The 16,887-nt window shown below is 30.7% G+C and overlaps 3 protein-coding genes across 3 annotated transcripts; all 3 read left to right on the forward strand.

The window, feature by feature from the left end:
* The first annotated feature begins 740 nt into the window (after positions 1-740).
* Positions 741-5,129, forward strand: LOC114367320 (LOB domain-containing protein 4-like). The gene is made up of 2 exons (XM_028324479.1): positions 741-1,151; positions 4,177-5,129. The coding sequence occupies exons 1-2, from the start codon at positions 972-974 to the stop codon at positions 4,507-4,509; spliced, it is 513 nt and encodes a 170-aa protein (XP_028180280.1). The 5' UTR covers positions 741-971; the 3' UTR covers positions 4,510-5,129.
* A 6,156-nt stretch (positions 5,130-11,285) lies between these two features.
* LOC114367137 (tyrosine/DOPA decarboxylase 2-like) lies at positions 11,286-13,082 on the forward strand. The gene has a single exon (XM_028324242.1). It carries the CDS (start codon positions 11,374-11,376, stop codon positions 12,868-12,870), a length of 1,497 nt encoding a protein of 498 aa, XP_028180043.1. The 5' UTR covers positions 11,286-11,373; the 3' UTR covers positions 12,871-13,082.
* A 2,302-nt stretch (positions 13,083-15,384) lies between these two features.
* LOC114425606 lies at positions 15,385-16,311 on the forward strand. Its single transcript, XM_028392546.1, has one exon. The coding sequence runs from the start codon at positions 15,457-15,459 to the stop codon at positions 16,087-16,089; it is 633 nt and encodes a 210-aa protein (XP_028248347.1). The 5' UTR covers positions 15,385-15,456; the 3' UTR covers positions 16,090-16,311.
* Positions 16,312-16,887: the final 576 nt, after the last annotated feature.

Consider the following 16,887-nt stretch of genomic DNA (forward strand, 5'->3'; position numbering starts at 1 on the left):
GTAATAATTGATCATTGATTAATTCGTCACAGTTAACGTGTAACTTTTAATAATTAAAAAACCGTAAAAATAACTAAAATATAACTTTCATCTTTCTATTTTCTTAAATTTTTAATTTTAATCTTTCTATTTTTTTAATTGAGACATTTCATTTTTTATTTTGAAAAAATTTGTAATTTTAGTTTCTCATTTTTTAATTGAGACATTTTATCTCTCACTTTTAAAAAAATTATAATTTTAATCATTATGATTAATGTTAAATATTGATATATGTATTCCGTAAACATCAACTAAGAAATATTTATTTATTATATATATGATAAATATTTTTTAAAATTATTTAATTAGTAACAATCTTAATTTATTAAATTTTTTTAATAAAATACACAATTAACAAGTCTAAAATTGAGCAAGAGGATTAAAATAAGAGATTTTTTAAAAGTAAGAAAAATATCTCAATTAAAAAATAATAAAATTAAAATCACAAATTTAAAAAATAAATATGAGGATCATAATTATATTTTAGCTATATATATATATATATATATATATATATATATATATATATATATATATATATATATATATAACTTTCATTGGTTAAAAATCATTACCCTATTGTGACGAAGTGGTGCCCTCCACTTTTTTTCCCTTTGACGTTTTGGCCTTACCTTATAATAATAATAATAATAATAATAACAACAACAATTATATATAATGCTTGCCACTCATCTCTCCCACATGCCTCTAACTTTTGTTAACTTTCCAAAGCATTTTTCATCTTCCATTCACCATTGTCCATTGCCTCACTAACTGGGTATATATCTTTAATTTGTCATGTCCTATTAGCCATATTCTTTTGTACCGACACTCCTTTTCCCTCTCTTTATATTTTGTTTTAAAGAGAAGGTCAAAAAAGAAAAGGCTTAATTAGTGTAGTACTACACTCCTCTTATTCAAGCTTAGAATTGATGAAGGAAGGTGGTGGTAGAAAGCAAGGTGCAGCCTCACCTTGTGCTGCATGCAAGCTTCTGAGGAGAAGGTGTGCTCAGGATTGTGTTTTTGCTCCATATTTTCCAGCAGATGAACCACAAAAGTTTGCAAATGTGCACAAGGTGTTTGGTGCTAGCAATGTCAACAAGATGCTTCAGGTTCACCTTTTTTTTATTATTATTTATTCCAACTATTTCTCTTGTTTTATTCTTCCCTAATTTCACTAGATATAGATCACTACCCCACATGTCTAGCTTAGGCAACTTTTGATTGTCAATATTTATAAATAGTTTTTCATTGGACTTTGCTCCTCATTTTCCTCAGAATGCATACACAAATCCTAATTATCTTTCTTAAAAGAGTCTAAATTTATATCTGAAACACAAAACTTACAAGGTATAGGCTTAAAAAATATGAGATAGCTTATGTTACATATAAACATCATGAATAAATTTTTAATAAAATAAAACATACTATATTGTCCTCTTTATTGCTTAAATTTTTTGTTAAAATAGAATTTGTTGGCAGCTTTTTTATTTGGGATTTTGATTTTTTAAAGTAAAATCTGAACTTATTCGATTTTAAGATGAATATGTCACGATCTATTAATAGAAACATTTTTCTTGTCATATAAAAGATTTAAACTAACGGTCTTAACCTACCTAATTAGTTTAATCAGATTATATATACAGTGACTCTAGCACGCTCAAACTATTACTTTAATTTGTTACTAAAAGTAAAAATTCAGCACACAAATTTGATTTAGTTACATTTATTTTATATATGTACAAAATAAAACTAACTAAATTAAAAAAAATCAACACTTGAAAATCACTAAATTGTATAGTCATATATGGTAACTTTGAAGATTTATTAATTATATTGAACTACTATTTTTGGTAATATACTTTCAACAATCAAAATTAAAATCTCCAAACATCATAAAGTCAGCAGTAAACACTCACTTTAATTATTTTTTCCTCTGCAAACAATTCAGCCAAACAATATACCATTACGTTTGGGGTGGGGGTTAATTTGTGCAAATATTGAAGTGGTTTTTAATGTGATATTAGAGTTAGAATATATATGAGTACTATATACCTTGTGTCTCGAAATATAGGCTTTGTCACAACTCACATTATAGAACTTTCCTTTACAAATATCTTAAAATCTTTAGTGTTTTTGAATTCTAAATTTTTTTACAACCATAATTTATCTTATTTTACGAATTGTAACATTTTTTTACACTTGTCAACAGAGTTTTCAAGATTTATATACAAACATTAAGAGAGTTTTGGATTCTCTTGATTAATTTCTGATACATTTGTTCGGTATATTAAAAACAAGTGTGGGTGTAACGTTATTAATTCCTTCCTCCAGATAAAGCAAAAAGTTTTCTAATTTAACTTTTTATACTTTTGATTGAATTGTTTTTTGAGGGGTACTTTTGATTCAATTTAAGACATAGATTTATGTGAAATTGTTTATAAGTTACTACTAATTTCAATCTTTTGCCCCTTCTACTTGGCGTTAGGACGTTGAAAAATTTTCACTCTTTTGAGCATCATGGAAAGACATGCACCTCTACTAAAATCTTGGGGCACGCCAAATGAAGGAGATCTTCAAATTATTCGGACGTAAACACTATCCAACCATAATTAATTGGTCTTTTGAGCTAATTTTTTTTAACCTGGATTGCATTTTTTAAATGGTTCAAAGCTCACATGTGTGTAAATTGTAATTTTTAAGTAATCAAAAAATAAAAGTATTATAAGTGCTTTAAAGTTTAAAGTTAAACCCCCACCACATCTTGAGCAAAAAATTCTACACGCAAAAACCCCACCGCATAAGTGTTTTTATTTTCTAATATTAATAATTAATTACTCTCAATGTCATATACGTTTAAATAAAAAAAAATACAGTTTATAGTTAAATTAAATTGAATGATTAAATTTGAATTGGTTAAAATTTATTTTTAATCAACTTAAAAATAAACAAAATGCTAGTCGATCTTTCAGTAAATGTCACTCTTTACTCCTCAGTCCTCACCTTATCTTCAGCTTAATGTTTTTTGGTTTGCTCGACCAGGAAATGAGAAGAGGTTCTTTGTTCAAAAATAGTCGGGGAAAAAATGAAAAAAAAAATGTTTCATTCGCAATTTTTTTAAAAAAAAGTTTAGCAACTTCCGAATGAAGTATACAAAAAAAAAAAAAACATGATAAATTAGAACATTGCATCATTCGATCGTAAAATGTTTTACAAGTATATTGAAAAGTATAAATAAATCTAACATACTCATAAAGAACATATAATATGTGTATTGCAAATTCTTCAACAATAATAATATAAAATATTTTAACATTTAATCCAAGTTAATCTTTGAAACAAATTTATTATTATATTCATTATTTTGCGGTGAATGATTAACAGTTTTGTTTGCTTGAGTACTCTTTCATTTTTCTTTCTTTCTTTTTTAAAAACTGAATTAGAGTCATACGTGTAAAGGTATATATATAGTGACTGCTTAGTTTTAAAATTTTAAAGCAGATGAACTTGTTTAATTATTTCAAAAATTAACCTTTTCTTTCATTATCTTTTTGGCTATACGGGGGGAGCCAATTGGAGCTTGCGAACGTGATTTTGGCACCCAAAGTCAAGCAACGCGCATTTATAAAACAGAAATTATAGCTTTACTACTTATTTATATATTATTTTCATATAATAAAAAAAACGTTTTAGTAACTTGATTGATGATATAAAAAAATAACAAAAAAATTATATAAATAATATAACTTTTTGTAAAACCACACTTGAGAATAGGATATTGCAAACCGTTGCACAGGACCTTCAATTTCCACGCACAATAAAAAAATATTTAAGTTAACGTTCTGCTTCTTCTGAACCACGTGAACCTGTCTTCTAAAAGTATTTTTTAATCAGAAGTAAACAGTAATATGTGAATCATAAAATAATGATTATTCATTGTCAATAATAAAATTTTTACATTGTTAACTAGTTAGAAATCATGGTCGATTAACTTATATGTTGGATGATTTATAAATAAATGATATTATAAAATTATTTTATATTATAAATGTATAATTTATTTTCTCCTAATAAAAACACTAATTTTCTAGTATTTTTATTTTGATGAAAGCATAATAATAACCGTGAATTTTTCAGGACCTACCGATGCATCAACGAGGGGATGCAGTGAGTAGCATGGTGTATGAGGCCAATGCCAGAGTCCGAGACCCTGTTTATGGGTGTGTTGGGGCCATCTCTTCGCTTCAGCAACAGATTGATGTGTTACAGACCCAATTGGCCCGGGCCCAGGCTGAGGTGGCCCATCTTCGGGTGAGACAAAACAGATGCTTTTCCAATCATGGGCTTAGGCCCACTAGCCCAACCCATAGTGGGTTTCCATCATCCAAGACCTTGGACTCACATGCCAAGCCTATTTTTGACATAGACATGGTGGACCAGGCCAGCTATGGTGGTTCAATGTGGTCATGACCTGGAAATTATTAATTTCCAGCACCTCCCATTTGCCTTCCTCTGCACTATTTCATAATATATATATATATTTTTTTACATTCTAGAGAGATAATTTCACAATGTAATTTTGTATTTTGGATTAGGTGTTCTGAAAGCTTAAGAGAGGTGCAGGAAGCAACTGCCTCTTGACTTATATGCTAAATACAATTATTATAGTATAGTTAGTATATATCTATTAGTCGAGCATAGAAAGAAAAAAAAAACAATTTGGCCTACACTTCCACTAGATGAGTGTTGGAGCGGTGCTGCCCGGCGGTGGCAGGGGTACTGCAGGCGGCGGCCGGGGTACTGCATGGTGGTGGAGGAGCTGTGGTGGAGGCGTTCGCCCGCTTAATTAATTTAATTTTGGTTTTTGGGGAAATGTTTTTCATTGAAGGTTACGTGTAAATATATTGTTGTTACTTTGTATGAGGACAAGTTTATGGCGTGATATTTGGACTCTTTATGACAAATAAGAAATAATGGAGGCTTGGGAACTCTGTTGTGTTAATTAGGATTATTATGATTGGCTTTTTGCAACATCAAGAATGAACCAAGAGGCTTTTACATGGATTTTGATAGGCAAGGGTTCTTTCTATTGTTGGAATATTCAGTATTGCAGTACATAACAACTTATAAGCACTATTATGGCCATGTTCTCTCTTTTATATCTCTCCTCTGATTATTTTTTTTAAAAAAATTAGCTGAATATTTATAGTTAAATGTGAGTTTTCATAAGAGTTATATTAATTCTCATTACGATTCATCCTATCAAATGTATTCAACATTTAACTTAATTTTTTTATTTTATTTTATCTCTTTCAAATATATTTATTAATATTAAATTTAATTTGATGATTACCATTACTATTTTTTACAAGTAGATTATATATCATTACTATTATTATCTTTATTTTATAAAAATACTTATTATATGTTCATTTCTTCTTCCATCTTACTTCTATCCTATTCTATTTTATCATATCACCGGTTACTTTTATCACTTTTTATCTTTTCTTATTTTCAACTTAATCTACCCTAAAATCGGATTAATGAATATCAATACTCTAATTACATTAACCATATTTAGCTACGTGAAAAAAGATTATATATATATATATATATATATATATATATATATATATATATATATATATATATATATATAAGATGAGATAAATGGCATAAGAGAAAGAATTAAAAAAGATGAACATAGAAATCATTTTAAATAACTTTTTCACACCATTAGAACATTACTCATTCTTAAAAATCACGCATAGTTCCCGCGCGTTACTTTTCTTGGAAGCCATGTTCAAAACTTTCTTCATTATTTTCCTTCTCTCTTTTTCGGTGTTCACTCCAGAACCCTTACTTATATCAGCTACACCCTCCCTTCAAAATCCCGAGAACATTCAAAAGGGTGTGACACTAGAAAGTGTTGAAATCACAAGTGCCAGAAAATATCTCAAGGCATTTGGATACCTAGAAGACTACGAAACCAATTTCAACAACACCGACACCAGCAACACGCATGATTTAGAAACCTCAATAAAAAAAAGTTCCAGGAATATTACAACCTAAACGTGTCGGGAAAACTGGATTCAGAGACCATGAAACTAATATCGTTACCAAGATGCGACACCTAAGGTACGTGTTCGAATCCGGTACGGAAGGTGCACCGTTAGGGTTTCTACGGAGGGTTTTCAGAGAGGCGTTTCGGCAATGGTCGTGCGCATCTTATCTTTTTCTTTTTTGATCGACAAATATAAATTGATAGTCTTTGTTAAAATCTTCGTAAGAGTAATTCAAATCCACGGTGTCTCTCCCCTTTCTGAGGATGAATTTAGAGGGAACAAACAAGAGTCTTGCCCCCTACCCTCAAGACTCTTTATGTACTCAATTGTATGAGAAAAATGAAAAAATATATATATATATTTATAGAAAAAATAAATAAGTAAAATAGGATAGTGATTTAATATTTTCTTTTAAGTTCTTTCTAATTTCTAATTTTATACATAAATTTAATAATAACTATTTTTCAAGTTGGAATCTCTTGATTAGGTTTTTCAGCGGAGACCAGGGAGATGAGTTTTCGTTTGACAAGTTTGGACCGGTTTTGGCACATGCTTTTCAACCACCCGATGGAAGGTTGCATGTTGATGCATATAAGCCGTGGAGTGTTGAAGTTCCGATAGAGAGGGAGTATTATGATTTTGTGTGGGTGGCCATGCATGAGATTGGTCACCTTCTTGGGCTTGGTCATAGCTCGCATCGTCGTGCTGTGATGTATGCGTCTGTGCATGCTGGAGTGAATAGGATCGGAGGAAACTTAATGTGGATGATGTTGCAAGTATAAATGGATTGTACTCTTCACCGGATCAGAGTGAGAACTGTCATGTGGCACGATTATTATCTTCTGTGATGTTAATAATTTGCTTTTTTGCTTCCACATTTTTTATCTTATTGTTTTATAACTACAAGTGGAGATTAGTATTAACATTTACCCATATAAAAAAAGATCAGAGCATTAGATTTAGAAAATGTTTGGTAGAAAATAATTTTTTTTCTTGTCCGAAAATATGATTCCTGCATAATTCCTAGGTATGCACGCTTAGTCACACATTTATAGCTCATGGGTTTTTCTATAGAGCATCAAAGTGTTTATATGATTTATTTAATTTTAAATAATATTGTTTAAATTTTTTTCATAAATAACGTATTTTTTAAGTATCATAAAACCCATAAAAATAATTTAAATATTCATGTTGACAATTTTAATATTGAGGTGAATTTTTTTAAAAAAATATTAAAATTTATATAAAATTACAAGACCCATAAAATTATAAGAAATAACTATATACGATAGATGTTCTTTGACATCAATAAATTAAATTCAAAATTTTTCTCACAAATTCAATACAATGTATATTGTTAATTAAGTCACATACAGGAATACAAATGTGTGTATAAAAGAATTGAATGAAGTGACTTATGAATCCAATCACTATTTATTTTTACACGTTCGTGTATATATGATCATCATGTTTTGAGACTTGCATTTTCGTTACTATATATTTTTGTACCAACAAATTCGTACCAAATAGTGGTGATCCCACAAACTCAGATCGTGTGACCACCACCACCCAAACACTACCACAAACTCAATCCTACAATTCACAAGCACACCATACCCAAACCTCCCCACCCAGATTCGCCCCCAACACCACACACACCCACCACTGTGATCACAAATAGACTAATTATGACATTTTTGTTGATGATTGACTTGGTAGAGTGGAAGATAATAAAATGAAAAAGAATTGAGATAAAGCATTTAAATTAACGTAGTGTAACAAAGATGTGAGACTACACATATTTTTTTTAAAAATTATTTTTCACCTATTTGTTCACAATCAAACTCACTCTGAGTTCTTATTCTTTTAGAACCTCTAAGATTATATAGATAATTGAAAATGTATAAATGAAAAACACAAAAGCATCATAACATTACCATTTATTAGCATGCATTTTAATGAAATAGAAAAAAAAATTATATACCCAATATAGTTGACCGATAATTTTATCACTTAAACATGTGTGATCATAAATTTAATTTTTAGGTATATATATGAGAAATTATTTATTGGATAAAATAAATCTCTTAAAAAAATCTCAATACCTCGATGAATTAGTCCTTGACTACTGATCCAGAAATAGATTCACCAAAAAAAAATATTTCATATATTATTAAACAATAAATAAAAAATTAATTAATAGGTTATATCATATTTATCCAAAGTTGGTTTGTCACTACAACATTCTTTAGTTGAGTCAATTTCTTGAGTTTGTAGTTAACTTATAGTCTTTAGGTTGATTTTCATATGTCTATGTTTTGTGTCACTTATTCAAGATGGATAAAACTGATATTTATCTTGGAACAATTAACCATGAGTCAATATTGTGTTAAATAAACAATGTCGGCTTATCAAGTATAAAATTGATATTTATTCCAAAATAATTATCCTCTAAGTTGATATTATTTTAGAGAGACAATGTCAATTTATCGAGTTGATATTTATTCTAAAATAATTGTCCCTGAGTCAATATTGTCTGAAAGACAATCCTATTACATTTCTTCTTAGTTTAGGGGAAACAATTTAAATATAAAATGAAATAAATTTATGTCATTAAAGTATTTTTGTTTGAATTATTGTATTTTTTTTTGTGAAGGTGAAGTAGTTCTTTCATCAAGAAGGATTGAGATTTAGGCACGATGACAAAGTGAATTTGACTTTGTTCACCTCTGATCCCATAAAAGGTGCGGTGAGTTTGAAGGCATGATTAAAAAAATGTAGGCTTCAAATATTTAAACCCAATCCCATCTTTGTCGAGTTTTGTTGGGTTTAGGAAATTCTTGGAAATACCCACTCTCTTTTTTAAACTCACCTTAATTTACTGGACCTAACTCATGAGTTGTCGTTGTCGTTGTAGAACCCACCTAGCTTTATTAATATTGACCTTAATTTTCTGATGTTTTAATATCTTTGATAGCATAATATATTCTTGACGCGAGTGAGGTTATCAAATACTAAGCATATGGATAAAAAAATGTGCTTTATGTTGTTTAACACTTTTCTTTGGTGCAGTAAAAAAAACAAAAAAAAAAAAAAAACACTTTTCTTTGGTAATTCACTTGCTATTTAATGGCTCTTTACACGAGCTATGTCCCATTGTTATTTTCTTTTCAAAGTTGTTGTTCCAGAGCGTTACTCACAGCCACAAGAATGATATATATCGTGGCTGGACCTGTGCTTAGCATCGTCAATTCTTTCATCTAATACTAGCACTGTCTGATTTTAATGAGGATTAGAAATTAGCAATCGAATTTATTGTTTGTAGTTATATTAATTGTTGGCAAAATTGTGACCTCTAATTATTATGATATATTGAGATATTTATCGATCACCTTTCTTGCCAATATTAAAAATGTCGGCCAACTTAAATACTCGTTTATTTCATATATATGTACTGTTTTTAGCTGAAGTTTTAAATTTAGTGGGCCTCTAACTGTGACATTCAAAGCAAATTAACACCAAGAAGGTCAGCAGGGGCAGAATCTAATTCACAAGCACTAAGAAAATCTTTGTACTAGTACTGTGTAGTTTGTACCTAAACTTTTTAATTCGGCAATCGAAATAAATCCTACAAACGTGATCATTTAATTTTATTAAGTGTGCGTAATAGATGAATTGCATGAGAATATGTTTGTAAAAAAGTGTACCGTGTGAGTATTTTGTTGCATGGCTGCAAACCATTTCTTAATTCTTGATTTGAAAGTTTTTAAATCTTACATGAATTTAAATACCACTGCTTAATCGTATGTTGAATTTTTAAGAATTTCTCAAATTCTTATATATATTCCATGCGTACTGGGTATGAAGTTCCACCTACCAAAAAAGTACCAAGTGCGTATTATATAAAGCCTTCTATATATAGAGAGTGGACCTGTTATTTTGGGAGAATATTTATAGAGGGTGATAGTGGGCATGCACATAATTTTATACTTTAATTTGCAACGGCTTGTTCCTAATATAAATATAAATTACTGACAAACATTTATGTACGGACGGTGGGGTGTATTAAGTGAGAGAAGCGTTTATTTTTATTTTTTTTAAACTCAAGAGAAGTGTTTATAATTATCACACAATCACTTAAAAAAGCCATATCACTTTGTGATTTAATCCTAATAAACACAGAAACACTCCTCTCACTTGATATGCTTTCATTTATAGATGAATAAATACTTTATGAATTACTTAATCAAGAACATAAAAATTCATATTTTTTTTTAATTTTATTTATCCTTTGTTTTTTTAAAAATAATCTTTCTCTTCATTTCTCATTATATCACTTATTATGTTTAATACTTTTTTCTATATTACTTTTTCTTTCTTATCTCTCTATTCTTTTCACTTTAAACCACCCCATCTTGGGATGTTCATTTATTATTTCCTACTTTACGAGTGATTATAAGTACACAATTACAAGTTTAATTAAATTGTAAATATAAATAATAAAGTACATGTGCTGTATTGTCCAGGTCAATTTATGCGCAACCAATCTGTATAAAAAAAATCTTGGTATGCATAAATTTACTAGCATTCTTTGAAAGTTGTTCTCCTAGCTAGCTAGCTAGAGCTTTACAAATATTAGCTACAGAAGTTTTCAACATAGGCCTGATTTAATTCTTCCACCAAACTATATATACGATTTTAATGACATCTCGAAACTGATCGAATTGGTTGGAAAAATCGTATTATTACGTGGTGTAACATATTTTCGGCCACGCGTAATGCGTGAAGTAACTTGAGTAAGTCTCTGACTGTTACACTGAAAGCAAAACAACGTAAGGAAAACTCAGCTGCTAAGAATTTTCAACATACCAGGAAAGAACTTACTCAAGTATTGTTGTCTACACCTGTATGAAGTAGCTTTTAATTTGAGAGTAGAAAATATGAGGAACATGTTTATTTGGTTATGTTAGTGCTTAAATTGCATGAAAATCCAGTGAAAACAAATTGCATATTGATATCAGTATGAACAGAAAAGTTAATATATGACGCTATAAAGATTTTAAATTATATTAATTAACGAGTGTAGAAATTATATAAAAGATAATTTTATTCTTTTATAAAAAAAATGTATATATGGACAAAAGTATTATAATCTGAAACCAAAAAAACAAAAAGATTGTCTTCATAGTGCACTCCAGTTTCTCTCTATATATTCTATATCTATATCTCTTTCTATATTTTCTTCAAACTGCAAGCTAATTAAACATTCATGGCCATGAACCCTTTGGATCCACAAGAATTCAGGAGGCAAGGGCACATGATCATTGACTTCCTTGCTGATTATTACCAGAACATTGCCAACTATCCAGTGTTGAGCCATGTAGAACCAGGTTATCTTAGAGAACTCATGCCATCTTTTGCACCTCTCAACCCTGAACCAATTGAAACCATCCTTCGAGATTTGCAGCAGCACATAGTCCCTGGCATAACACACTGGCAAAGCCCTAATTACTTTGCTTACTTTCCCTCCAGCGGTAGCACAGCAGGGTTTCTTGGTGAGATGCTGAGCACAGGGTTCAACTTGGTAGGGTTCAATTGGGTGTCTTCACCAGCAGCAACAGAATTAGAAAGCATTGTCATGGAGTGGCTAGGTCAGGTTCTGAAGCTCCCAAAGGCTTTTCTCTTTTCAGGTAGTGGTGGAGGTGTGCTGCTAGGTACAACATGTGAGGCCATTTTGGTCACACTAGTTGCTGCTAGGGATAAAGTACTTAGCCAAATTGGTAGAGAAAATATTTGCAAGCTTGTTGTTTATGTCTCTGATCAAACACATTGTGCTGTACAGAAAGCAGCTCATATAATAGGAATTCTCCCCAAAAATATTAGGGTTGTCAAGACTATGAAGTCAACTTCATTCACTTTGTTGCCAGAGTCACTGGTATCTTCCATTCACACAGATGTTCAAAAAGGATTGGTTCCTTGTTATCTTTGTGCCACTGTGGGAACAACTTCAACCACTGCAATTGATCCATTAGGACCACTGTGCAAGGTGGCAAAAGAATATGGCATGTGGGTCCATGTTGATGCTGCTTATGCTGGAAGTGCATGCATTTGTCCTGAGTTCAGACACTTGATTGATGGAGTTGAGGGTGCAAACTCTTTCAGTCTCAATGCTCACAAGTGGTTTCTCACTAACTTAGATTGTTGCTGTCTTTGGGTGAAGGATCCAGCTTCTGTGATTAAGTCCCTATCAACAAATTCAGTGTACTTAGAAAACAGTGCTTCTGATTCAAATCAAGTGGTGGACTACAAGGACTGGCAGATAACCTTGAGCAGAAGATTCCGTGCACTCAAAGTTTGGCTTGTTCTGAGAAGCTATGGTGTTGCTAATCTCAGAAACTTCCTCAGAAGCCACGTTGAAATGGCTAAGACTTTTGAAGGGTTGGTAAGAATGGACAAGAGGTTTGAGATTTTTGTGCCTAGAAATCTTGCTGTGGTTTGCTTTAGGATTTTACCTTGTGCAGTTGCAAGGATTGGTAATGGTAGGGTCCAAAATGGATATCTAACAACTGAGGATGCTGCAAATGAAATCAACCGCAAATTGCTTGATTCAATAAATGGTTCAGGACTTGTGTACATGACTCATGCAATTGTTGGAGGGGCTTTCGTTATTAGGTGTGCCATAGGAGCAACTTTAACTGAGAAAACACATGTCATCATGGCCTGGAAAGTGGTGCAGGAACATGCAGATACAATTCTAAACCATTAAGCTAAATCTGAATTTTACAGAAAAAAGGAGTTTTTCTTTTTCTTTTTCTTTTTTTATTAGTAGAGTCCAATTGTTCAGAAACTGTATTGGTTACAGTGGTTGCAAAATTAAAGTTGCTTTCAAAGTGTTTTCATGGTCAGTTGAGCATAAGTACCCTTTGTCAGTTATTTTTATCTTGCAGATTAATTAATTATTGCACTTGTTTATTGTTATTGTTATCCGTCATATCAAGCTTCTTAACTTAAAGTCAACTATATAAGTTTTCATATTTATTGCAAAGTCATGCTAATCGACCTATTCTGAATTTTGCCTGACGTGTGCCATCTCCATTCGCAAACATCGTGTTCATTTGAATTGATAATATTCCCATATATTCCATTTGTACATATTACTTTTTTTATATTATTTTTCTCTTTTATTACGTTATAAATTTTTTATTATACCTGCAAGTTTCTTTCTTTTCTCCATTTCTCTTTCTAATTGTTAAACGGTAGAAATGATTAAGTAGTTCATCATCACTAAATGTCTCTGGTTTTACACCAAACAGAGTGATGAGTGATAACCGGAGGGCACAAAAGTGAAACAATTAAAACTTATGAAAATATTTATTATTAATATTTATAAAGTAAAAAAGACTTTTGATTAAAAAAAAAAGTAATATATGTTATTAAAAAAGTCCAATATATTTAAAGTAAAAAAAATAAAAAAAAATTATTTTAAATATGGCTCACCTTGAGGTGATGACCCATAAAAAACACATTTCTCTCATTAGTATTTTGAGGGGGACCAAAAAATTTGTAAAACCGGAAAGGTTGCCGTTTCCACATAACTCCTATGAAGAGTGTTAGTGAGCCTCGCAGAGTTGGCGTTGCTTGGTAAATATTGAGTGGTATATTCCTTTTCATTTCACTCCTGATTTGAATTCAATTTTAATGACTTAATTCTTGTTTCAAAGTTGTTGACTGTAAAAAATAAAATAAAAATTTAGTGTCTTGCTATCCAGTAAAAATACAAATTAAATAATATAATGTCTTATAAATGTTTTGAATTTTTAGATCATTATTATATTAGTATGAAATATTTATTAATTTTATAGATAATTAATCGTTTATGAAAAATCTAGTTAGTCACTTGAAATGAAATCTCTCCCGTTCCCATAAATTATATATTTTTTTTTTGCTCAAATTTAATATTTTATTTTAAAAAATCTGACCCTAATGCTTCGAATTACATAAAAGTAAAATATTAAATATTTTTTTATAATTTTCTATAAAAAAATATTTTTAAAGTGAATATTTTCTACTTGCGATTTGCCTTTTAAATTGGCAGGAAACAGTAGGTAAGTACATTTCTGCTTCACTATCCTACATTTAATAATTGGGGCCATTATGTCCAGTAACATACTTGGACATTTAACAATTGATTTAAACTATCATCTAAAAAAACACCATTGATTTAAACTAGATTCAGACAGCAGTCCCGTATACGGGTTTGTATTTTTTAGTTTTATAATATTTATTATTTAAAATTTATAAATAATAATATTAGTTAAATTGATAAATTAGGGACCAAAAATTTTTCTGCACCAAAATTGTACAAAGGAGACTAAAAATAATCAACTAGGAAAGTTTGTGGTTTTTATTTATTTATTTAACTCAAGACTGATTTTTTTAAGAGACTTAAAACTGAAAATAAGAAATGAAGACAAGAAGGCTTTGCAATGGCTCTCAATAAGAACTTGACACCATATATATGTTACCATGCTTTAGCTCAAGCCAATCTTATCCCTACAATGAAAATTCGTTTCCTGCATATTGTAATAGGGGGTTGCGAAATAAAGCTATAAACATTTGAGAAACCTCCATTGCTACAACTAGCTCATAAGCGTATTTTGAGAAAACGTACAGTTCCTACATTATATACCAAATGGAAAATACACCAAGCTAGTGAGCTACAATTAATCATGAACTAAGTCATTAACTGAGAAGATAGAAAAACTTTTTTGGACCTCAACATGTCAACCAGATCGATCAGCTAATGTTTATGCCGCAAAATCAAATATTATTAATTATTTTAGTTTAAAAACTTAAATATTTATCACATGGAGAAGAGATTGATTGAGAACATAAACAAGTAATGGCTGAAAACCATCTAATAATCTCTCCAAATTTAGGGGGTAATTAATTAATTAATAACCCATTATTCTCTCTGGGTTATTCTTTGTTGCCATTCCATTTCATTATCTATTTCCTTCTCAAGTTTCTTTTCTTGATGTGGATGCTTGTTGCCATACCACCAAATTTTTAGGAACACCAACCGTTCAAAAAATGGAATACACAAATTAAGTCTTGTATACGTAGCTTTTTATATCAAATATTAATATTGATCAAACCCTATAAGTATAACTACTAGACATTTTTCTAAGTTTATCCCACATTTTGTATGGAAACCCGGTTTCCATGCACATGCATTCCTTATAAAACCCCACCCCCCTCCCCTGATTCCAACACAAGGCTACGTACGTTACCTTACATATTCCATTTGTCTCTGATCTTCCAACACCTTATTCCTCAGAGAAGAGACAAAATGGATCACCATTTCACTTCAGAAACCTCTCTCATTATTCTTCTCCTCATCACATCCCTCTCCTCCCTTGCCACCGCCACCAACATCAATATCGTCCACCACGACCTCCAATCCGACATCACCGAATTCTGCAAGAAAACCACCAACCCCGCCCTCTGTGCCGAGACCATCCATCCCCACTTCCTCAAGAACAGAATCGAGCCCTTCAAGGCGCTCGACATAGAAGTGGACGCCACCCTGGCGAAGGCAAAAAAAACCCTAGCCAACATTCAAACCCTAGAATCCAAAACGGGCACCACCAAATCGTCCAAGGACTCGTTCGACATTTGCAAGGACCAGTACAAGAGCATGCTCGACGCCATCAAGGAAACCAAAGCCGCGATTGCTAATAAGGACATCATCACGGCTAAGTTCAAGTTCAGTGCTGTTTTGTCGTTCCAAGCGGCGTGCAAGGACGCGTTTGAAGATGGGAAAATCCCGTTCTTTGAAGACTCCGACGCGGTTTACAACCTGGGAGGGAATTGCTTGGATATTATCGCTGATATGGAGAAAGCTCAGGGTCCTCAGAAAATGCCACCGGTGCAACAAAGTGCCCCTTCTGCATTTAGCAACGTCATCGGAACCGTCTCATAAATTTTTGGTGACGAATCCATTTTTTTACGTGAATGATGATGGAATTGTCAAGTGCAGTATTGTGTCATTTTCTTTTTGTTTTCTTTTAGTAAAACGAATGTTTTGGGTTAGGGGAGAATGGAGATTAATTCTTCCTCCCATCTAAAATGTTACTGTCTTGCTGAATTATTTTTTATTCTAGTTACTATTTGATTGATATATATATTATGAGGATTTAAATTATTATAATTAAGGATTTATTTATATTTCAAATAATTAATTACCAGGGATTATAGTTTGGAAGTATATTTTAGATTATTGGCTATGTTTTTGTTGGTAAAATTAGTTTAAAAAATTAGCTGCAAATTAAAAAGTTATAAATGTTTAATAAAACTAGTTATTAAATAACGAAAAAATGTAAAATAATATATTTAAAAAAATATTTTAAAAATTTTAAAAATATATAAAAACTAGAATCTAATATTTAAAAATATTATTTCAATTAACAATATAAAAAATACTAAAAATTATTTATCATAATATCAAACACTTTTCAATTAGTATAGAAAGCTAAAAATGAACTGAAATGATTTCCTTTCGTCTCTTTATATATATATATATAAGTGTGTGTGTATTTTATAAATTTTTTGAATGTCTCTATATACGGTCTATCATGAATGCTTTCATCATTTTACGGATTTAGCTCCATTGGTATTAAAGTTAATTCTGTGTTCATATTTCTGGTGTTGGTAATTTTTTTTACAATCGGCGTTTATAATCTTTTATTTTCAAATCAATATCTTGCGTTAAGTGTGTAGT

The sequence above is a fragment of the Glycine soja genome, chromosome 9, assembly GCF_004193775.1.
Source record: "Glycine soja cultivar W05 chromosome 9, ASM419377v2, whole genome shotgun sequence".
In the NCBI taxonomy this organism is placed as follows: Eukaryota; Viridiplantae; Streptophyta; class Magnoliopsida; order Fabales; family Fabaceae; genus Glycine; species Glycine soja.